This window comes from Aspergillus aculeatus (assembly GCF_001890905.1).
Source record: "Aspergillus aculeatus ATCC 16872 unplaced genomic scaffold ASPACscaffold_9, whole genome shotgun sequence".
Classification (NCBI taxonomy): domain Eukaryota; kingdom Fungi; phylum Ascomycota; class Eurotiomycetes; order Eurotiales; family Aspergillaceae; genus Aspergillus; species Aspergillus aculeatus.
Window position 1 is genome coordinate 1285016 of NW_017962984.1, and position 20893 is coordinate 1305908.

The window sequence follows — 20893 nt, forward strand, 5'->3', positions numbered from 1 at the left end:
CAGTAACCATTCTCCTGAATGCATGTGTCCCCGAAATCATCCCTATACTAAACAGACATAGATTGCGCAAGCTAAGGTACAGTACACAAACCACCCCAAACTCCAAAGCGCCATGATCCCTCCCTCCCACTGCAATAACAAACGCCTCCCTTGCCCCCGGACTTCCCACTAATCATCCGAAAGACACCTATCGAAATGCTCAGCCCGTAATCAAGAATACAATGCCCCTCCACCCATTATGTTATCCACAACACCCAACAGCACGCAGTTGCCAACCCCCCCGAAACACCTACTGTCATCAATCATACCCCCACCCCGGCGCCTCCATGAACCCGGCAGGCTTCCACTCCTGCCCCGGATACGCTGTACTAAACATCACGATCTCGGCCTCCGCCTCGTCGTCCTCGTGCTTCCCGGCACTCCCGCTCGGGGTTTCGGTCTGCTTCGCCACCTCCGTCAAGGGGCTGGGTTGTTCGGGATGTTGTTGCTCCTGCAGCCCCTTCCCCCGCGCCAGCGATCCACTCGACCCCGGTAACGCTGGGAGATCAACTTTCGTGCACGGTGGAGGTAGAGGTGGAGGCGGCGGTAGCGGGGACGGGGTCCTGCCACCACCACCACCACCCCCGACGGTGTCCGTGTTCGTGTTCGTGTCCGTAGTAGATCCTCCTCGGCGGAGGAAGGGCCGGCCTTGGCCTGGGTTTAGGCCTGGGCTTGGACTGTGGGGGTGGGAGTGGGGGTAGGGGCTGGGGGTGAGGAGGGGTGTCGTCGTCGCCGTCCGCCAGCTGGTACCCCCTCTCCCTCCCCCCTGTTCTGGTCCTGGTCCTGGTCCTGGTCCTGGTCGTGATCCTACTACCGGGGATAATCTCTTCGATTTCGGAGATATCGAATCTGCTTCCTGTTCGGGTGCTGGCGCGGGTGCGGATTTAGAGCGCTGCTGCTGCTGGGGTGATGGGCGCGGCGGAACGAGGATGCTGTTCTTGCCGATGCTGCGGAGGACTTCCCCTGTTATGCGGGCGGACCATGTTTCTGTGGATTCGGGGTGGAGACCGGTGGTGGTGGTGGGTCTGAGGATGGGGGTTGGGGTTGAGGTATTGTGCTGTTGCTGCTCGTGGGCGTCGTCTTCGCCGCCCGGGATGATCAGTTTCCAGGGGAGTTCTTGGTCGCCGGAGCGGCTGGTGCGTGGGTGTGTGCGGAAGGTGCCTAGGCTGTGGGCGGGGTCGGTGAGGTCCATGAGCTGTTTTCTTTGTGGATGGGGGTTGAGGGGAGGGGGTGTTGCTGTGAGGTCTTGGGTTTGGTTTGGGTTATGGTCTGAGGTAGAGCAGGGGAGCTGGAGGTGGAGGTTTGGCGTGGGAGCTGCGGTCGGAATAGAGGATATTGCCCGCTGCTGCTGACTTTGTCCTGGTGGATAACTTATGGCATGGACATGGACCGGACATGGCTGGGTCGGAGGTGGAGTGGGAGTGCGCCCGGCGGGAAGAGAATCCGGGGTAAGGAAATCCGGGGTAAGCCGAGGGCCGGCGGTGGATCACGATCGCTCTTATTCTGGCTGCATTTGTTCAGCGTGAATATCGGTTGAGACTGCTGAGGATGTTGATGGATGAGAACTTGGAAGCGAGTGTGGTCGAGGTGTGGAAGGTATGGTATTGTTGATATGTCTTTGGCGGTGGTGGGGTGGATGCTATGGGGGCAAGCAAACTATAGTTATCGAATGGTCCTGGGTTGATGCACGCTTACTGCATGCTGTATCGTTTACTCGATGGTGAGTCGAGTGTTTTGGTGCTTTAGGGAGCAGAAGGGTATGATGTACTCATTATAGATCATGATAATTGATTGGGTGATTTTTATATAGACTAGGCTATGATGTGGATTGATTAGTGCTGTTTACGTGCACTTGAGACCGTTTCTACGTAAGTGCTATGGGATATTTTGCTTAAATGTAAAGGCTATAACATGAACCAGCATCATTGGTCTAGTGGTAGAATTCATCGTTGCCATCGATGAGGCCCGTGTTCGATTCACGGATGATGCAATGCTTACCTTTTTGCTTACCTTTTCTTTTTAACACTCGTGGTAATATAATACTACCGCGGGCAGCACCGCAACACAACCTTACATCATATCACATATTGTTTTTTTTTCTTTTGCATGTCAATTCCAGATTGATAGCTAAACCCCAGTATAACAAGTAAACCCCTAGGATTTCGACACCACACAAATCGCAATCCCCGCCAACACCAACGCCATCCCCACCCACGTCTCTCGAGCAATCACCTTCCGCTCCACGTACCACTCGCCCAGCACCGTAAACAGGAACGCGCTCGAATTGGCCAACGGCACTGTGAGGGAGAGTTCTATGCACCGAAGAAACGGAGTTAGTGATTATCTTCAACCCCTAAATCTCTCATTCGTTTGCGGGGGCGGGAACATACCATGCTTCCCCACCAACAGAAAGAACCAAATACTCCCCGTCAGGTTCACCACCAACGGAATCGAATACGCCGGCGTCCGGAGGAGGTTGACCACCGTCCAGAACACGGAGACGATTTTCGTCCGTAGCCAGGATTTTTGTGGTTGCGGATGATGCACTGAAGACTGCTGACGCATCCAGACGGGTTGTTGGGATGGTGGGGTTGGGGGGAGGTCGGTTTCGCTGGCGCTGTCGTCGTTGTCGCTGTTGCTGTCGGTTGAGGGACGGTTGTGTTCGGAGGTAGAGATTGGGTTCAGGGGCACAGTTTGGGCGTCGCGCTCGGGCTCATTATTGCCGTAGGTGTTTGGGGGGATAGCATTAGCAGTATCAGGGTCGTGCTCGCCTTGCGACAGCCCGGTTCGTGCCTCCTGGCGCGCGTTGAAGTCGGCGGCGGCGCGGCGGATGAAGGGGGTGGTAAAGCCCCAGGCGACGCCGACGAGGAGGAAGGAGAGGATGTAGTTGAGGACCGGGGGTTGATCGGCCGGGGTATCGGCTGCTGGGAGTGGGGTTTCCATTGTGGATGGAGTCTGGGAGGTTGGTGTTGAATTGGGTGGTCAAGAGCTGGGATGTAGTCATTCATTCGGGTGAGATTTAGGGGGAGAGGTGGATTGATTGATTGATTGATTGCGATAAGATAACAAGCGGAGGGCTGGTTGCGGTTGCGGATGCAGATTGCGGAGATGTCGGAGAACTATCAATGGATCACATATGCTAGACACCTCATTTCCAAACTTATTCTTTTACCATCGACTACCTAGCTTGAATTCCTACTGTACAATCTGCTATGGTCATAACCGAGATCAACTGCTCCAAAGCGAGGCCGTTGCTACGAAAAGGCTCTTCTGCAGTTAGGTAACTTTGTAGTACAGTACAGTAAGACATCCGTAGATGGCATGGGCGACTGAGCGGTTGCGGGCAAATAAAGGCACGCTGAAGTCTGCACATGAGCTCTCTTCTCTGTCATCTGTCCTCTACTTCCCAATGACGAAACCAGATTGTCTTCCTATGCAATGACTTGCGACATCCCTGTTGGTGCCTTCTGATCAGAACCGAGAGAGATTCCTTAGTGACACGGATGATAAGACTAGCCAATGGCTGCTTGATTGGACTAAGCAGAGGTAACAAGGGTAACAGCACCGTCGAGAGATCGCTGTCTTGCCAGAAGAGCGTTTTCTGTCGGATCTGTCACTATTGGCGCTACAAAGCTGACATCTCCACTTGGTGGCTCTTAGAGCGGACTATAATCCCTGATCCCAGCATGGTTACGTCGAAACCACGATAGCTCCTCATCCAAAGCTCGCTAATTGCTGCAAGACGCCATTTGAGGTCGACCGGCGCACAGATGACCAGACGCACTGGTCCGCATCGCAATCATGATCGCTTGCCTATATGCATATAAACCCAGGCTAGCCCCCGGCACGCCTTCGAAAACAATAAAACCGTGGTCAACTCACAATGGTTCCATCTGCTACGATCGAAAATCTGGGAGTACTCCTTATACTCTATTATGGCGGTTGGATACTCTATGCCAGGTGGCTCCATCCCTTGGCCAGATTCCCCGGACCTCCTTTGGCCTCGATTTCCCGACTATGTCGTCCTACATGTTGCCCGTGGCAAGGCAGTGATTGAGCAAAAAGAGCTGCATCGCAGATACGGTATGCTAGCAGAGCACTACAGTCGATTGCCCGTACGATTATTCTGACATTCTCCAGGGCCTATTGTTCGTATAGCACCAAACGAGCTCATCATGAATGACGCGCGATCCTTGAAAGCTATATACGGTGCCAATTCGAGTCTCGAAAAGTGAGCATACGGGCTTTATCTGGCTCATCGTTTCAGAACATCTGATAACAAGACCCGTCTGACTACCTAGACCGACTTCTACTTGGCTTTCCGTCCACCCTGGGGTAAGTCTCAGGTGGCACATTCGATCGCATGACGCTGACGCCCTTCTAGCACGACATCCAGACCATTTCTCAGCAACCGACGAACAGTTGCATGCCCGCAGGCGACGAATCGTGAATTATGCCTACTCAATGTCGAATGTGCTCCAGGCAGAGAAGTATGTCGATAAGTGCACCGATATTCTACTCGAGCGCTTCGCGGAGTTCGCCCGCCAAGGTGCGACGGTCGATTTCTTCCGGTGGGCTCAAGTGTAAGTTCTCAGGCTAGAATCATGCAGCCCTGAAGCTTAAGCCATGCGGCAGGTATGCATACGATGCAGTCGGGGAGTTTTACTTTGGTCGGATGTTCGGGTTCCTCCAGAATGGACACGACCACCTGGGCTACATAGCAGCCACCGACGTCCTGATTCCAGCCATGGCAATCGCTGGTGTCATGCCTTCGTATATACGTCCAGTCTTCATGTTCGTTGGACTCATGTTTGGCCGGATACGAAAGGCCTTCGGGGCGCTTGGCCACCTCACAGAAGCAGCCGATAAGGTGGTAGAAGACAGCATGAGCGAAGCGAAGAAGGCAGAAGGACGTTCCGGTCATTCTGACATTCTCACGCGGATCTTCGATATTTATTACTATAAAGGCAAGTCCCTTGATTTCGAGGTGACAGATGTGAAAATGGAGGCTTTTGCTGCTTTGTATGTCCTCGCTGTTGAACCCGGTGCGCATTGATCACTAATAGGCGCAGCTTTGGTGGAAGCGACACTACGGCTATTACAATGGCGGCTACCATGTTCCACATCGTAAAAGATCGGCGGATCTATCAGACATTGCTCGAGGAGGTCGATACGGCGACTGCCAAGGGAGAACTGGGCGCTTCGCATATTGTCTACAACGAGGCCGTGAAACTACCATCCCTTAGCGCATGTATCAAAGAGGGCATGCGAGTCCATCCGACCACAGCGTTGACACTGCCCCGTCAAACAGCCAGCGAGGAAAGAATGGTATCTGGCTACAAGAATCCCGGCGGCACACGGATTGGTGCGAATGCCCCTATTGTGCAATCGGACCCATCTGTGTTTGGGGAGGATGCAGACGAGTTCTGTCCAGAGCGTTGGATGCGTCCGGGAGCTGATCGCCTGGGACAATACATTCTGCATGTGAGAAACTCTGCAAAGCGATGAAAACTTGGGGTATGTGTACTAAGTCTGGTGCAGTTCGGTGCCGGGTCCAGAACTTGCTTGGGAAAACATGTAAGCTCTCTTTTCATTCTACTGCGGTGACATCGGTACTAATCAATTCTAAAGATGGCGATGTGCGAGTTGTACAAAGTCATACCACAGATCCTCCGGTCCTTCCATCTAGAGCTCGATTCGCCATCCGAACCCTGCCTCGAAACCCAAGAATATTGGTTCAACAAGCCCACTGCTGTCCAGCTGAAGGTGCAGCGGCGAGAGATTCGACGACCAAATTAGATACTGTTGATAAACACCGTAAGGCTACCATCGTAACCAAGAAGACCAACCAACATGCTTGAGCAAAGACCCACTTCATGACTTCTGCGGGGTGCCATCCCATGTAAACTTCCAGATATGTTCAACTTTGACGTCGTTGATCTCGAAGATCCTAACCCAAGGTCGATAAACCGGGACAACAGGAAGTTTAGGACGTCCCTCCCCACAGATCGAGTCCAGATCGATGCCAAAACACTCTTGATACGCACTGTTCAACTCGGGCGACCATTTCTTCTGCGCTCCGTCAGCAAAGCCCATCTCTTCTTCGTCGGAACACATACCTGAGCCCGACAGAGCCTGCCGAAGCTTCTAAGGAAGGATTTCGACTCGGCCCACGAGCGAAGCCGCGACCCATCATTCCCCAGAACCTGATCGAACCGATGGCCCTGCGCGCGCCACGCCTGGTAGACCCGAAATCCCTCGCGCCCCACCGTCAAGACAAACGTGTGCGCGAAGGAGGTATAGTCCCGATCGCGGTTCTTGATCTCCCCGCGATCGAGCATCTCCACGTCCACCAGATCCACCCCCAGCACCGTGACCGTGGCGACCTTGCCATCGATCGCGACCTTCTTGGCCTGCGCGAACCGCTTCCCCAGGTCCGCCGACGCCGTCTTCCAGATCTCCGCCATCGACGGCAACCCCGCCATCTCCTGCGACTGCCACTTCAGGGCCGCGCGCGTCGCCTCCCGGTCCGGCGGGCTCGCGAGCAGCAGCACCAGCGTCGCCGCGACGTAGCTCAGATTCCAGATCGACGGGCGCGGGGGTTTCAGGGCTCGGTGCGGCGGGTAGGGCGACGCTCGCGGGCGCAGGTCGACCGCCGTCTCGCCGCGTAGCACGGCCACCCGCAGCGCCGTGATCCGGTTCGAGGCTGCTTGGATGCCCTCCGCGAAGAAGCTGCGGAGTTCCGAGTCTAGGACTTCCAGCGGGGTGGGTTTGGGGACTGGGGGGTTGGGTGGTTTTAGTGCGGTGAGCGCGGCGCGCATCGCTTCGGAGGGGGATTTCGGTGTGGCCGTCTTGGTGGGGTCGTTGTCGTTGTTGTTGTTCTGTTTGGTGGGCTGAGGGATTGGGGCTTTGGGCTGCTTGGGGGCATGTGTGGATCTGTGGGCGTTGTGCTTTAGACTCTATACAGTAGGTAAAGTGTTGTGTTGTGTTGTGTTGGCGTTTGCCTTACCTCGGTCCTGTAACCTTGTTTCCTTCGCCGCGTTTCTCTTCGGGGTGAGGCATGGTGATCGAGCGGAAACTAGTCTACGCGACCGGCTTCTGAGACTCTGGATATCGTTGCCAGCGAGTGTGGTTGACAAGAAGAAAGTGAAGCAGCTATGTAACTTAGGTGAGGGACGAGGTAGTGTTGTTGTAAGAGAGAGGGAGGTTGTGGGAAAGGAACAAAGAAGTCTCAATCTCAACCTAGAAAAATGAGATATGTTATGAACAGACGTCGCAGACGTGCTATGTGCTGTGCAGTGAATATTCTCGGTGTAGCTTACACTATCGAAGTGAAGGTTGATCACGATCCAGGTTCTGGTGATGACACTTAAGGATTGGTTTGTTTATAGGTTGCCGGGTGGGTGAATATCTCATCTCCCAGAGGTGTTGATCTGAGTCCCTCCCCACGGTGAATGGATGCTCTACCTGAAGAACGGGGTGATGAGATCTTTGCTGTGATCACATGTTATCTTTGCTTCTACGCAGTGAGGGTTCTTGAGATCTGAGTTTTCTGGTTCTTATCTGAATGTCTCTGCTGGTATGGGAGCAGGGACCTCCACAGAGTCTTCTGGATATACTTGTGGGTTTGTCGGCAATGGCTTTACACATTGGAGCAAATTTTGCAGTCACAGTGTGTGGGATGCTCACTAGGTAAGGGATCTGAATGATATTATCAGACAAGGGTGAGAGTGGAAGGAGGAGTCATTACAGTTCGAGGCATGCGAAGATTACAACTACGCTGCGCTTGAATCTGGAATACACCCGTTCTTGAGACAGTGAAGCCTGAGCGAACTTCGTTGTACCTCAAAGGAGATAATGAAGAAGTGAGTATCAAGCATATCGTGGATAAGCAAGAGTGGCACCAGCTGCGGCCTAAAAGGTTGTGCGTCAGCGGTGCTGTAGTAGCGTTTGCTGCGGTGTTGTGAGCAAAGTGTAAGCTGAACCGTGGTTGATCCGCAGTCGAAGAATAGCATATCATGGCTTGCTCAAGCGATCAAGGATAGACTGAGAGATTGAGGACGATTGGGGAATGTTCGGAGGTGTAGTGTTAATAGGAGAGAACATGTATACTCAAAAGGTGAAGTCGCCTGTTCCCCGGCTCTTTCCGTTTAAGGTTCCAACTCAATCAATTACTCAATTAAAGCCACGCATTGTCCATCAACACTCTTCAACGAATACAGCCATTTGATTCGACCTTGGTATAATCAGTATACCGTGAAGAGTGAAGAGACAGAAGAAAGGCCAAGATCAACCGCAACAGCAGATATAAGATTGAAGCGAGTTTGTGCACTTACAATCGAGCAACACCTGTCAAATAAAGACGGAGACTGCTGCACTTCACGCCCACCTCCAGTTCAAACAAAGACTCACGCTTGACCTTGCCAAGCAATACATCATCAATCCGGATGTTTCCACCTCCGGAGTTACCGAGATCCGAGTCCGTATATGCACAGCAGACTCGCATGGATACCCCGGATCGAGTCCAGGACCGTCGAAGTAAGTCCACTGCCAGAACTGACTGTCGTACAGATTAGGCATACACAATGCATCCAATTGACTGCAGAGAAGATCGAATTGTCGTCATCGCACTCCTCTCGAGTCATTGCCCTCTAGTCCGGTTGGCAGACCCATGTCACAACCATATGCAGATTAACTAACCCTGCCGGCAGTGGTGTAACCTCTCCAGATCATTACACGCTGCCTCGAATGGTGTTTTCATCTCATAACAGCTATTCCATTCCCTGGCACGGGTGCATATTCTCGCTGTCCTGTTTGCACTGTGGCCAGGGGCACTGACTTCAGAGGGCCCTACCCGGCGAATATACCGACATGACCAGGTGGCTGGACTGAATCCCAATCGCATGCATGAGAAGGGTTAGGCAACAGAAACATGGCACGCAGTGCAGTTGTATAAATACGTGCCTGTTCCCCAGGGCTGGCTGACTGACCGAGTCGCCCTCAAAATCCCATTCTCTACTCAGCGACAGGACTACCACTCATCCCCCGAACGCTGACGGTCTATACTCATTCAATCGACCAGATACTCCCACCGAGATGAAGCCTCTTACTACCCTCGTTCTCTTCTTCTCCTTCTTCGGCCTGTTGGCAGCTGCCCCAACAGATCTCGCCCACTTCATCGACGCAGCCACCCACTTCCCCTTCGTCGACATTCCAGACCAATTCCCCGCCATGTGCTCCGGCACTGGCTCCGGGTATTGCAACCTGGGAATTGCGAGCTACATGCCGTCGTCCGGGACCAAGATCCGCCAAGCGTTTGTTTACGATCGATACTGCCGCGGACTCGGGGCGCGGCCTTTCGACACCGACGCGGGCAAATGGTCCGTCTACTCACTGCTTCCATACACGGTGGAGCTGTCGATCACCGGCGGGGGCAGGATCCCGGATGGGTCATTCATGTATGCGGGACGGAAAACGGATTTGGGCAAGATGTACTGCCGAGTGTGTTCAGGGCTCGGGGATTGGGAGTGCTGTCAAGTTGCTTTCGACTGTCATTAGGGGGAGATTTGGGGTGGGTCAAGCTCAAAAGAGAGTTAGGAGTGAGAAAGCTTGCCCTCAGCACAGGGTCGGTGCCTGAGCCGTGTCGATTGGCGAAAGTTGATGACTGGAGTTATGTTGTTTGCTTTGCGTGTGTTTGATGACTTATATCCCCTGTCTGCTAGCAATGAGATTTGTTGTAATGGAAGGTGTTAGACATCCAGCAGAATTAGTGATAGTCAGCTTTTCAGCACAAGAAGATGTAGTGACTGTCGCGCTAAGGGAATACCGGACACCGAATCTCAAAGCCGATGTTTGCAGCGTTTACAACATTTGTCTCTAGTCAGTAAGCTGCAGCCATGCAATCTACTTGAGTCACAGTGAGCCAATCACCATTGACTCAAGACAAGGCTAGTCGAAGGATGGTGGTTTGCATCCTTTGTCAGCCCCGGAATTAACCCCGACACCCGAATGTATACAAGATGCCGGATGTTTTAGCCTGATCTCCAGGCCTGTAGAGCGATGCATAAAAGTAGCCTGTAGCCTGTGGCCTGTAGTCTGTAGCCTCAACAACTCCGAAATAACACCCGCACCCATTTCTCAAACATTTGAACCTCGCCCAACATCTGAGTGTGAAACAACAACCATGTCCAAGACCCCCGCCTCAAACCATTCCACCACCTCCAAGCCCCCTACAAAACCTTCCAGGATAACAACAACACCCCCCAGAAAATCCAAACAGACATCCTCATCCCAAAGACCATCCCCGACCCCACCAACCCCAACCTAAAACCCCTTCCTCTAATCGTCTACTTCCACGGCGGAGGCCTAGTACGCTCCCCAGCCCTAAGCCCCCTCCCCTTTCTCACGAAAGCAAACTGACAAAAAAGATATGCGGCTCCTCCCTCCACCTCGACTGGTTCCCAACTTACCTCCTCGAGCTAGCCCAAACCACGCCTGCCGTCCTCATCACCCCGAACTACCGTCTCCTCCCGGAGGCCACCATCCACGAGGTGTTCAGCGACGTCCTCGACTTTTGGCACTGGGTGCACTCCCCAGCCCCCGTTGCCGCGCTGCTCGCCGCGGTCCCTTCCCCACAGAATGCCTCGGGGCCGGTGACGATCGACCTCGCCCGCGTCCTCGTGGCGGGCGGATCCGCCGGCGGGTATCTGGGTCTGTGTCTGGCGCTGCGGTTTCCCGAGCAGATCGGCGGGGTGGTGGTGGGGTATCCTGCCTTTCTGGGGGTGTCGTCTCCTGCGGTAGCGTCTGCAGCAGCAGCAGCAGCAGCAGCAGCGGGGGGAGCAGTATCTTCCTCGATGAGAGGAGAAGATGAGGAGGGTAAGAGCGGATTGAGCAACGGGGATGGGGACGGGGTGAGCCCAACTCCCACCGCAACCGCAACCGCAGCACCATCCCCCTCTCCAACTACCCAACCACAAACCGAAGAAGATCTACAAGAAATGCACCACCTCCTCAACACAGCCCTCGCCCTCGCCGCCCAGAACCGCAGCCCCGTCCGCACCTTCACGACCCCGCCGGACCGCCTCGACCTGATGGACGCGGCGATGCGCACGGGCCGCATCGCCGAGCTGTTCGCGCGCGGCGTCGACCCGGCGGCCCACGACCCGGACCGGACCCTGCGGTATCCGATGGAGAGGCTGGATGACCCTGTCAGAATCCCGCGGGGTGGGATTGCGATCTTGCATGGGAGGGAGGATGAGGTCGTGTCTGTGGAGGATAGTGTGCGGTTCGTTGGCAAGGCGAAGGAGGTTTTGGGGTCGGAGGGGCTGGCCGGGAAGGTGGTGGTTACGGTGCGGGAGGGGGGGCATGGGTTCGATACCCCTGTAGGATTGGGGGAGGGGTGGTTGGGGGAGAGTTTGAGGGGGGTTGTTGGGGGTGGTTGAAGTGATTTTCTTTGTAGGGAGTTGTGGTTAGAAGCTGGGAGATTTAGTATATAGCAACTATAGAATTGCAGGTATGTATACAGAGAGGGTCCTTTCCGAAAGCATGTTTCCAAGATAAGTCCTACTCCCATGCAATTCAGTTCACTACAACAACACCAAAGATAATCGTCTCAAAACTCTCCCAGTAATCGATATTGTCCGGCAGACATAGACCTATCTAACCAATTAAAACAATCCAGACATGATATATCCCAACAACACCCGCCACAAAAAAAAAGAAATCCCAGCCATACATTCATATCATATGATTCATCAATAGCTTGTATCAAGTCGATTATAACAGTGCAGCGGCGGACGTGTCTCATATCCCGAAAACATTACCACCTCTCGGAAAAAAATCACCCCCGGAAAACACATTCACCAGCCACTGATAAAAATCCCGGATGATCAGTAAGTATCCCCCGTCGACTCATTCAGATCCTGAATCCGATTGACCCCGCCCATGGGGGTCCCCGCCGCCAACATCATCTCGCGCTCGTGCCCGGAGGTACTGAAGCGCTTCTCCTTGAGGACAGGCTCCTCGCCCAGGTTCTGGTGGCCGGTGCGGACGGTGGTGTTGCCCTGGGGGTCGGTGTGCGAGGCGAAGGCCGCGCGGTGGCCGGATTCTTGGGTTTGAGGGTTTTGTTGGTTCTGGTCGTTTGACGAGGACGAAGAGGAGTATGAGGACGAGGACTCGAAGTAGGACGTTTGGGAGGAGTTGTACGACATCTTGGTGGGTTTCGTCACTTTGCGATGATCGATAGTATTGGAGAATCGGCTGTGTTCGTGTTCGATATGTGGGTTAGGTTTGTGGAGTTCGTGTGGAGGTTCGTGAGAAGTTGCGTTGGAAAGGTAATTTGCAAATGGAACAACCCAAAGTTTGCTTGCTAGAATCGAGTTAAGAGTATAGAGATAATATATTCAAAGTAGCTTGACTGGGGTAGGGCTGCGTTTGTGGGGAGATTCTTATACTGCGGCTCCGTGTGGCCATCGTTGATGCAACGATGATGTCATCACGAGATAATTTCCAGGGCGGATCTCCGTCTTATGTAAACCTTCCACCCCGAGAATCACTTATGAAGTCAGCCCCAGTCCTTACCAATCCTTTCCCAATTTTTGAGGGTCAAAGGGGCACCGAGAATAGCGTCATGCTTAGATGAGCCGGTTCATGTGTCAGGCCTGGCATCGCCCTTGATTGGTCGCCCATGACGATCCAGGGTAGCGGCCATTGCGAAGGCTGCATCGTACGTACTGAACTTAATGCAAGTATCGACCCTTGTATCCACTTACGATAGACTTAACACGTAGCTGGGGGGAAGGTTCACCCATTGTGGCTGTATAGCACGCGTGTTATACATAGTGAGTGGGATTGTGACTGTCAGTTGCTGGACCACCCGAGACTAATGCCGACCATCAGATCGGCATGCAGCCACTCCATCGACCACTAGCTTGGACTTGGGCCCGCAAAATAGATTAATTAACAAGTACAGTACCGGTGCTACCTACCCGAGTAGTTCTGAACATGAGTGAGGCCTTGAGCGCAAGAGTAGACTAGGTCGATCCACTCAGCGGACATTTTGTCCTATTCATTCTCAACCAATCCAGACAGATCCTGGTATGACTGTCATCATTCGACTTGTTTTCATCTTATCACTCTTAATCCTCGAAACTAGCTCCGGTTCGTGTTCGAATCACCTAAAGCACCGGCAACCAATTCACACAGAGCCCCCGAAGCACGAGACTTAGAATTCCACATCATATCATCCAGATCTCAACCAGACGCAGAAACCATCAGCTTCATCCTCTCATCCACTGCGGCCGTGTACAAGGCATACACGGGGTTAATGAGGGCGAGCTTCACGATCCGAGTGGCAGCCGGATGGTGCCTCCTGACACGGGCAATATCGGGATTGTTAACAATCGAATTGTTATAAACCTGCTCGTAATTCCCTCGTACAGCAGCCCTGCGGCCCCCAGCAGCCCGACGGGCTCCTCCCATAGTACCGACCGGTGACGCTGGTGATAATATTACAGAATGATGCTGCATACCACAATAAAGGACAGTATCACAATGATTTAGTACGTAGTCCACAGATATGCTGCACTCCAAAGATTCTGCAGCATGCCGCTGGGTCCCTTGTCTCGGCCCAGTAGATGTTGAACGGATAGTAAGCCATTACGGCTTTCTGATATGGCGAGGAGGATCGACAACGTCAGAACGGTTGCGATTTCAAGAACAAGAAGAGATGATATGTAGGCCGATCTCAAAGGGTAAGGCTTCCAGTCCCGTTGCTTGGAGCCTGGGGGTGGGGGGGATAGTCGCAATCATGGCTGATGGTTGTTGTAGCACTTGGGAGCATCCGACTGTATTCCTCAATGAGCTCTACGGGGCTCAAATTGGCAGAGAAACCCAGAGACATGATTCAGTAATAGGACACATTGTATTCTTGAGAAGATTGCAGAGTGCAATTGAATAGACGTAGTCGAAAGGCATCTCCTTGACTTCGCGGACGAATGCTGCGCGTTTATTTGAGATGGTGACGAACAATGAATTCTGGTTAGAACGGATACATCGTACTTCCCGGAGGCTTGTCTTTCAAATTTTGACCTGACCGAGTTTCCGTGTGGACACAGTACGAGCACAAAGGGAGAACGACAAGCCTTACCAGCCTCCAAACCCAGTTTCGGTCCACATTGACCAGCTTTGTGGATGATAAGCTTTATTAGGGTGGTGGCCGCATACTGCCTGGGTCTCAACACCGTCACTCGGAAGCCGTACGAGATACAGGAGCAATTAAGATTTGAAAAGGATGAGATCTTATGAAAGGAATGATCTTGGAGACCCCATGCTGATTTGGTGTCCTTCATTGCTGTTAGTGGGAGAGAGGGAAGGGAGTTTTGAAAGGAAGCCTGAAAGAAAGCTTTGAAAGGTGGACTCCTCCGCATCACGTGGCTGGAATCCTAAAGCATATAAAAGCAAGCATACCACAACATGGCCTTTGCCATTCCCAAAAGTAGAGTGAGTTCACACAGGAAAGGAAAGGCCAAGAGTGAACTGCAACAAGTGCCGGCCGATCTAGAGGGAAACCCCCGACTTCTCTTAATTGAGGGGCTTCTGGTGAAACAGTCGCGTCAAAGCATAAGCGGAGAAATGCACCATCTAGATAAAGATGCTCCGTGAAAGAATGATCGACCAGTGGGTCATCTATGTTCAAAGATCAGAATAAATACTATTAACCTGACCGTGATACGGGGAAAACAGCCCCTCCCCGGCCGTCAACTTGAGGGAACTCATCTCGTAGCGTAAATTCACCGTCCCCATTACTCTGGAACAACCATGCCTTTGCAGGGTAGATACCGCAACCTCGATGTACAACCAGATGAGGCAATGCCTTTCGTGGTGTTTCATCTCGACTTGCTGGCCGTTGACATGCAGCGGTTGTTCCTGCAGTTGCTGCATGAGCGGGCGAAAGACCCGAAAGACCGGGTCTTCGAGTTGGAAGATCAGGACGTCCCCCAGTTTCTCCATTTCTGCTCGGAGGTCGTGGACGTCATCCACGACTTGGAAGAGGACTGGCTCATGGCTGAGATCCGGGAGATGCTCGAGCATGTCTGCCTCACGTGGGCCTATATGCGTGGTTCCCTCGACAGGGCGAGGAGAGCTGGGCTCCGGAGACTGAACGATTCGCGCCGGAGGCTCCACACCTACGACCGGGCCCGGGCCAAAGGCATTGCCAGAGAGCTGGCGCGGGTGACCAGCTGCAGCGCGCACGCCGCCATTGAAGCCTTGATACGCGCCGCCCTGAAGCCCACAGACGTCGCACGGCTGCACGTAGAAAAACGACCCATCCCCCGGCGGACCGAGGAGACCGAGTGCACGATCTGCGGCGGAAAGCTGGGGAAGAAGCCCGTCTGGTGTAAGACGCAGTGTGGCCATAGTTTTTGTTTCCACTGCATTGATTCGTGGCATGAGGAACTCTATGAAAGAGACTCCATGGCCAACTGCCCTTACTGCAGACAACCGTGGCCGCATTCTCTATCCTCTTACCGCACTTAGTAATTAGCTATGTAGAGTGGTATCGAGAAGCAACCTGCTTACTCAAAGATGCGGCACATTGGTAAATCTAACTACACTTCTCCTCATCCCCTGTAGGCTGGCGCTTTCTTATATCCTTCCACCCCATTCCCCATGCCGCACAGAAACAGCCGACACCTATAGCAGCCGACAAATAAAAAACATGGTCTATCCCCTGAGTATAAGCCAGTAACACTCCTGTCAGTTTATCCTTCGAAATTGTGCTCCGGATCGCTCCACCCCCAGCAGCAATCACGGCTCCGGAATCCACGGACGAAGCGTATACGGCCAGGCCGGACTTCAAGCTGTTGATGAAGATGACTTGGCCTAGGGTGAGGAAAATTGCCTGGCCCAGAGTTTGGCTAAAAAGGAGGAGAGAAAGAGCGATGGAGGTTTCGGCTTTGGGGAGGATGTTTTGGACCGCAAGGAGGGGCTACACCCATATGTTAGTATAAATGCATAAGTTTGCCAAAAATTGGTGAACTCACCGCTTGAGTACCTAGACCCCGCCCAGCTCCGATCAGGATCTGGTATCCAATCCATGTCCTTGTTGGTGTCGATAATGAGAGAAGAGATAGCAACCCGTTTCCAAGTGATAATAGCCCCCCGCTACCGATACTGAACGGAAGATAGTAGCCCACCTTCCTCACTGTACGGCTTTCAGAACCAATGCTCTTTGCGGAGGTGAGAGGAACTCCTTACCTAAAAACCCAGAGAAAATGACAAGAGTCAACTGACTGATGATGCTCGGGAGTGTAGAAACGCCACTCATCATCGCGGACACTCCTTTCACCACTTGAAAGTAAAGAGGAAGATAATATGTTGCGCAGGCATTCATACCGCCGAGGAAGAACATGAAGAGACAGGAGCAAGAAACTATTCGCTGAGAGACCATGTAGAGAGGGAACATGGCCTCTCTACCGGTGCGGTACTCCCACCCCAGAAACAGAATGAACATGGCGCCTGAGCCGCAAAGCAGACCAATGACTGTCGCGCTATTCCACGGATATTGATTTCCGCCATAATCGAGTGCCAGAAGGAGCTGTATGATGGCCGGTGCGAAAATGGAGAATCCGATCAGATCTAATCTCTCTCGGATGATGTGAAGGGTTGGCAGAGGGTCTTTCGTAGCTTTCGGTTCTGGGATAGTGACGAAAAGCAAGACGAGAATAATGACGCCGCCGATTGGGAGGCTGATGTAGAAGCCTACAAGATGTATAATAGGTAAGAGATACCAGGCAAAGAGACACGCACAGAGAGAGGGTACTTACACCATCGCCATGATACATACTCTGTTAGCGCCCCTCCAATCAATGGTCCGAGGACAAGGCCGAGCTGAGCAACTAGAAAATCACGGGTCAGAGGAAATACCCCCAGCTGTATGAAATTGGCCTACTCACTCGCCAGCAAGATGGCCGTCATGGCTATTGAAAAGCAGGATTAGTGATATTACAAAAATGAGTCAAGATGGTCTGATGCATACGTGCTTGTTTCTCCGCGGGAAAAGATCTCGTAATAATTGTCAAGGCACCGTTTTGGATACCTGAAGCTCCGATGCCTGCCAATGCCCGTGCAACAATGAGCATTTTCGAGCTAAATGCCGAAGCACAAACCAAAGAGCCGACCATGAAAATGCCCAGCAGTGCAATGAAGGTTTTCTGGTGCCTGTTAGCCATTTTCACCAGCAAGAGAATGAGATGTGTGCGAGCGTACCTTGGTGTTGAAGTATGTGTAGAGTTTTCCTGTGAGTGGCTGAAAAGATGCACTGGATAAAATATTAGTAAGTCTTCTCCTTTTCTCTTTTCTTTAAGGCTTGAGTTTTGGCTTTCTTCAATCCATTCTTATATCTTCTTCTTAACTTCTGAGATAGGTGGTAATAGCTAACATACCTAGTGAGCTGATATGCACTACCATACCATCCCACATCGGAAAGAGAATGAAATTGGCTTGTGACTCGGGGAACTGCCTACTATGACATGCCATCAGTCAAGAGGAACGTATATCTAAATAGCAGTCCCTCATATCTCAAAGCAATCTTACCGGGGCAACGATAGAAGTATCAACAAGCACAAGAAGGGCGGCAGACGTCAAAGCCGACAGCAGCAATGCAAGTCTAAAGCCAGTGATATAATCTTGTCGCTCTATTGCTGGCTCTTGCTCTTCAGCCTTCTCCATTCTTTCATCTTCTTCCCTGGATGCTACACGCATCTTCTTTTGTAGGCTGCCAATCGGGAACTGGGAAGTATCGTCATACGCCTGCTTTTCCATTTCCTTTGGTGGGTGTGGCGATATAGTTGAAAATAGTTCAGATAATTGATGGGAATCACCCTATTCATTCATTCTACTGATGAAGAGAATCACGGAGGCAGTCTGCACACATACACGTGACCCCCCCCCCTATTGATTCATTCTTGCAAGTTGCGGCTGAATTATAGGGGTAAGGAGCGGAAAACAGAGAAAAAAAAGCAAAGCGTAGAGATTTGCACGGTTCCATTTAGGTATACAAATGATGCACGACTCACGACTGTAGCTCCAAGGAAATCATTGCCAATTCGCGTGGACCACTACCGATACACCATCAGCATTCCAGCAATAGGCAATTCTATTCGTTAAGCTCAAAGGGTTTATAGAATAATTCTTTGCATCTAATTTGCCTGTCTTGGATCTATAAGATGATTTGATTGATTGGTGGAGGAGGAGAACTCAAGAGCAAATACCAGACCCACTGATCTGCTTTTGTGACGGTACGTACCATTGCGACTAGTGCGATCTGAGCTGTGAAACTAGTCTTACAAATGGAGATGCGTCTCCACTGAAATCACAGGAAGGTTCAATAGTCTGAATAGTTTTTCCGACGTGACTATCTCAGTCGCTTCCGCAAGATCAGATCGGAAATCGGTATGCCGAACAGATATGAAAGGAAGGGAGAAAAGATCATCTGTATAGAGACACGCGACGCTGAAGAGTATTTCCATAATTGAGGTTTAAGTGAGGGCTGGAAGTCAGCTGTGTAGAATATTAGACCTAGAAAGGTGCCCGCAGTGCAATTGGCGGCTCAGTGGCACCTAAAGAAGCTTTGAATCTCATTTCCTCTCAACACCAAAAAGCCTGAGTTCCATGGGAGAAAGATATCTAACTCCAACCTGCTTTAAAAATTATATTATGAAGGAAAACTCATCTTTCAGCAACTATGATAAAGTTGAACAACCCGCCAAACACCATCTTGCTTCAAAGTTCAATTAATCTGGTTACAGCCGTGCCAAATTGCCCTCGCCGTCCCATGGGATAATCTTCACCAATATAGTTGCCAGACCCTCCGCCTTGTCGGGACCGACCATTATCTTCCACCTCCACAGTCGAGCTACGTCTCCCCTCCTGATGGTATGCGAGACTTCGAGTCCAGTTTCTCGGTAGTAATTCAAGACGGTGGGATGCGTGGTAGCACTCAAGCCCAACATGCGCGTCCGGAAACGATGTGATCGATGCCCGGACGACGGGCGCTGAAGCTGCTGAGCGTGGTGTCGCTTTTGGAACGTCTGTCTGTCCTCGCTGACAGCTGCTCGCTCCGCCGTGGCAAAAGCCTCGAGAATCATGCCCCGCTGCCGGTGGTGAGGAGAAACAAACGAGGTTCCTAGGAACCAAGACGATTCGTTACAGTCGTTTTCATTGTCGTGGTAGGGCTCGTGGTGGCAGCGCGGGCCGTAGAGACTGGAAATCAATGCCCACTCATTCTCCCATACCGGAGCCTGGAGGGCACCATCATCAGCTCGGGGAACAGCGATGATGACTCGAAACGCAGGCTCGCAGAGCATTGACTTCCATTCGGCTTCGGACATGCTTGCTTCTTTTTCGTAGGATGACCCGAAGCTGTCGGGGGCTGTTTTCAGGGCGTTCAAGCGGAATTCGATGTATTTGGGAGCCCATTGTTGGACACTCGCCTCGTCATGGGGCAGAATTTCAAAGTGGTATTGCGATAGAGGAGGCATGATGCGACGCGAATGATTAGAATCGTTGTTTTGCCTGGATCGATGATGAATCTTCCGGACAGAGCACGAGGTTTTATTTTCGTCTAGCAAGTATCTATGTCCTGCATCTTACGGGATTGAGCGAAAATGCTGCAGCATCTACGGAGTAGTTAGGCTCAGCTGAACCTCGTATTCACTACTAGTACTATGTAGATCAATTGTCAAAGACTGCCCGTAGTAGGTATTGTACCTTAGTATGCATATGGACAAATGAGATCTACCGGGACCATCATGGACTGGATCGGGTAAAGATTGCCAGATCGATGCAGCCGAGTATGCGGATGACAATACCGATATCGAGGTGTTACCCGCATTTTACAAACACCCTGTGAATCTGGGATGGAGTTAGACTAACCTGAAACCTAACTCATCGGTAACAAACCTCTTCACTTTTCCACGGCATCTTCTTCCACACTTTTGTTACGGCACTGTACGGAGTATATCTGGCTGATCTTCGCGAAGATCTGCATGGAGCTATCAGGACTTGCCTAGGTCATCATAGCAGCCCCCCCCCCCCACTTGGCGCTGAGGGTGCGCCCCAGCAATAGCCCAATTTTCAATGGTCTCGAACGCGAGCTTGTCAAGATGTGGTGTATCAATCATCAAGCGCCTTCCTGAGGAGCTACAGCTTGCCCGAATAAAGCAGAAGACGGTACTCGGTGGCCGTACGATGTCTGTGCCTGATCTACAAGTACCAGAGGCTGATTGTGGCGAGACTATTACAGCCGCCATGACGGCCGCGCGCGCCCCTCTATTGCGGAATTACAATTTCGCAGACGACATTTTAAGGGGTTGAGCCACACTAGGTGATATACTCATACTTCGTCCGCAAAAACCATATCGGTCAATTGCGGATAGGGAGGCAAAGAATACTATTCGTGAGAACAGGTGGCTGAAGGCACGGCACATCAAGAGAGCCTACGCAGGAGAATAAGGCAGCGATTGAAGCCGCAAGGGCCAGTGAAGAGGCTACGGAGCTCTTTTATCTGGACCTGCATCTAATGTGTCGATCAATGTGTAAATCGCACCAAACTCTGTCACCGTCAGGTGGGGGTTGCTATTATGGGTACGAGGCACAAATACTCCGTACAGTAAGTGATATTCTCCTAGTGAACTTTTGAGTTTCATCTAGACAGATGAGAAATGATCTCTCAACATGCATGGCATTCGGTCAGGACGCTATACCTCGAATTGACTGTTCGTGCCATAGCTCCCATTTTTGTTACATTTCCATTGCAATTCGCTTACAGCATCTCACCGCCGATTTCTATGGT

At 52.0% G+C, this 20893-nt stretch overlaps 9 protein-coding genes and 1 non-coding gene across 10 annotated transcripts; 4 read left to right on the forward strand and 6 right to left on the reverse strand.

Moving 5' to 3' along the window:
• Positions 1 to 298: 298 nt before the first annotated feature.
• On the reverse strand, positions 299 to 1231 carry ASPACDRAFT_44123 (uncharacterized protein; the record flags this gene model as incomplete). The annotated part of the gene is made up of 1 exon (XM_020201378.1): positions 299 to 1231. The coding sequence occupies one exon, from the start codon at positions 1229 to 1231 to the stop codon at positions 299 to 301; it is 933 nt and encodes a 310-aa protein (XP_020055799.1).
• A 727-nt stretch (positions 1232 to 1958) lies between these two features.
• Positions 1959 to 2029, forward strand: ASPACDRAFT_t176. Its single transcript has one exon. It is a non-coding gene; the product is annotated as a tRNA-Gly (tRNA).
• A 114-nt stretch (positions 2030 to 2143) lies between these two features.
• On the reverse strand, positions 2144 to 3179 carry ASPACDRAFT_120908 (uncharacterized protein). The gene is made up of 2 exons (XM_020196385.1): positions 2430 to 3179; positions 2144 to 2351 (listed from the first exon to the last, which is right to left on the reverse strand). The coding sequence occupies exons 1-2, from the start codon at positions 2980 to 2982 to the stop codon at positions 2194 to 2196; spliced, it is 711 nt and encodes a 236-aa protein (XP_020055800.1). The 5' UTR covers positions 2983 to 3179; the 3' UTR covers positions 2144 to 2193.
• Positions 3180 to 3974: 795 nt separating this feature from the next.
• ASPACDRAFT_1881394 (cytochrome P450) lies at positions 3975 to 5930 on the forward strand (the record flags this gene model as incomplete). The annotated part of the gene is made up of 7 exons (XM_020198237.1): positions 3975 to 4122; positions 4180 to 4260; positions 4424 to 4622; positions 4675 to 5061; positions 5112 to 5523; positions 5581 to 5616; positions 5671 to 5930. 7 exons carry the CDS (start codon positions 3975 to 3977, stop codon positions 5836 to 5838), a joined length of 1431 nt encoding a protein of 476 aa, XP_020055801.1. The 3' UTR covers positions 5839 to 5930.
• ASPACDRAFT_1857021 (uncharacterized protein) lies at positions 5891 to 7309 on the reverse strand. Its single transcript, XM_020197516.1, has 3 exons — positions 7049 to 7309; positions 6159 to 6975; positions 5891 to 6111 (listed from the first exon to the last, which is right to left on the reverse strand). Exons 1-3 carry the CDS (start codon positions 7099 to 7101, stop codon positions 5914 to 5916), a joined length of 1068 nt encoding a protein of 355 aa, XP_020055802.1. The 5' UTR covers positions 7102 to 7309; the 3' UTR covers positions 5891 to 5913.
• Positions 7310 to 8828: 1519 nt separating this feature from the next.
• On the forward strand, positions 8829 to 11480 carry ASPACDRAFT_1889025 (alpha/beta hydrolase; the record flags this gene model as incomplete). The annotated part of the gene is made up of 4 exons (XM_020198505.1): positions 8829 to 9540; positions 9898 to 9922; positions 10232 to 10407; positions 10467 to 11480. Exons 1-4 carry the CDS (start codon positions 9136 to 9138, stop codon positions 11478 to 11480), a joined length of 1620 nt encoding a protein of 539 aa, XP_020055803.1. The 5' UTR covers positions 8829 to 9135.
• Positions 11481 to 11740: 260 nt separating this feature from the next.
• On the reverse strand, positions 11741 to 12508 carry ASPACDRAFT_1857023 (uncharacterized protein). The gene has a single exon (XM_020197517.1). It carries the CDS (start codon positions 12246 to 12248, stop codon positions 11928 to 11930), a length of 321 nt encoding a protein of 106 aa, XP_020055804.1. The 5' UTR covers positions 12249 to 12508; the 3' UTR covers positions 11741 to 11927.
• Positions 12509 to 14718: 2210 nt separating this feature from the next.
• Positions 14719 to 15576, forward strand: ASPACDRAFT_1857024 (uncharacterized protein; the record flags this gene model as incomplete). The annotated part of the gene is made up of 1 exon (XM_020197518.1): positions 14719 to 15576. The coding sequence occupies exon 1, from the start codon at positions 14857 to 14859 to the stop codon at positions 15574 to 15576; it is 720 nt and encodes a 239-aa protein (XP_020055805.1). The 5' UTR covers positions 14719 to 14856.
• A 21-nt stretch (positions 15577 to 15597) lies between these two features.
• On the reverse strand, positions 15598 to 18079 carry ASPACDRAFT_1881395 (MDR family MFS transporter). The gene is made up of 9 exons (XM_020198238.1): positions 17635 to 18079; positions 17484 to 17560; positions 17308 to 17359; positions 17078 to 17252; positions 16995 to 17018; positions 16866 to 16937; positions 16297 to 16800; positions 16083 to 16243; positions 15598 to 16027 (listed from the first exon to the last, which is right to left on the reverse strand). Exons 1-9 carry the CDS (start codon positions 17860 to 17862, stop codon positions 15644 to 15646), a joined length of 1677 nt encoding a protein of 558 aa, XP_020055806.1. The 5' UTR covers positions 17863 to 18079; the 3' UTR covers positions 15598 to 15643.
• A 453-nt stretch (positions 18080 to 18532) lies between these two features.
• On the reverse strand, positions 18533 to 19605 carry ASPACDRAFT_79365 (uncharacterized protein). The gene has a single exon (XM_020205386.1). It carries the CDS (start codon positions 19578 to 19580, stop codon positions 18843 to 18845), a length of 738 nt encoding a protein of 245 aa, XP_020055807.1. The 5' UTR covers positions 19581 to 19605; the 3' UTR covers positions 18533 to 18842.
• Positions 19606 to 20893: the final 1288 nt, after the last annotated feature.

What these genes read in the sequence shown, in the direction of transcription:
- ASPACDRAFT_1857021 (XM_020197516.1), bottom strand. Translation starts at nt 7,101, where the DNA reads ATGCCTCACCCCGAAGAGAAACGCGGCGAAGGAAACAAGGTTACAGGA. An exon ending in AACAAGGTTACAGGACCGAG is followed by an intron (nt 6,976 to 7,048) that starts GTAAGGCAAACG and finishes CAACGCCCACAG; the next exon opens with ATCCACACATGCCCCCAAGC. An exon ending in GCAGGCTCTGTCGGGCTCAG is followed by an intron (nt 6,112 to 6,158) that starts GTATGTGTTCCG and finishes GACGGAGCGCAG; the next exon opens with AAGAAATGGTCGCCCGAGTT.
- ASPACDRAFT_120908 (XM_020196385.1), bottom strand. Translation starts at nt 2,982, where the DNA reads ATGGAAACCCCACTCCCAGCAGCCGATACCCCGGCCGATCAACCCCCG. An exon ending in TCTGTTGGTGGGGAAGCATG is followed by an intron (nt 2,352 to 2,429) that starts GTATGTTCCCGC and finishes TTCGGTGCATAG; the next exon opens with AACTCTCCCTCACAGTGCCG.
- ASPACDRAFT_79365 (XM_020205386.1), bottom strand. Translation starts at nt 19,580, where the DNA reads ATGCCTCCTCTATCGCAATACCACTTTGAAATTCTGCCCCATGACGAG.
- ASPACDRAFT_1881395 (XM_020198238.1), bottom strand. Translation starts at nt 17,862, where the DNA reads ATGGAAAAGCAGGCGTATGACGATACTTCCCAGTTCCCGATTGGCAGC. An exon ending in ATACTTCTATCGTTGCCCCG is followed by an intron (nt 17,561 to 17,634) that starts GTAAGATTGCTT and finishes ATGTCATAGTAG; the next exon opens with GCAGTTCCCCGAGTCACAAG. An exon ending in AGTGCATATCAGCTCACTAG is followed by an intron (nt 17,360 to 17,483) that starts GTATGTTAGCTA and finishes TATTTTATCCAG; the next exon opens with TGCATCTTTTCAGCCACTCA.
- ASPACDRAFT_1857023 (XM_020197517.1), bottom strand. Translation starts at nt 12,248, where the DNA reads ATGTCGTACAACTCCTCCCAAACGTCCTACTTCGAGTCCTCGTCCTCA.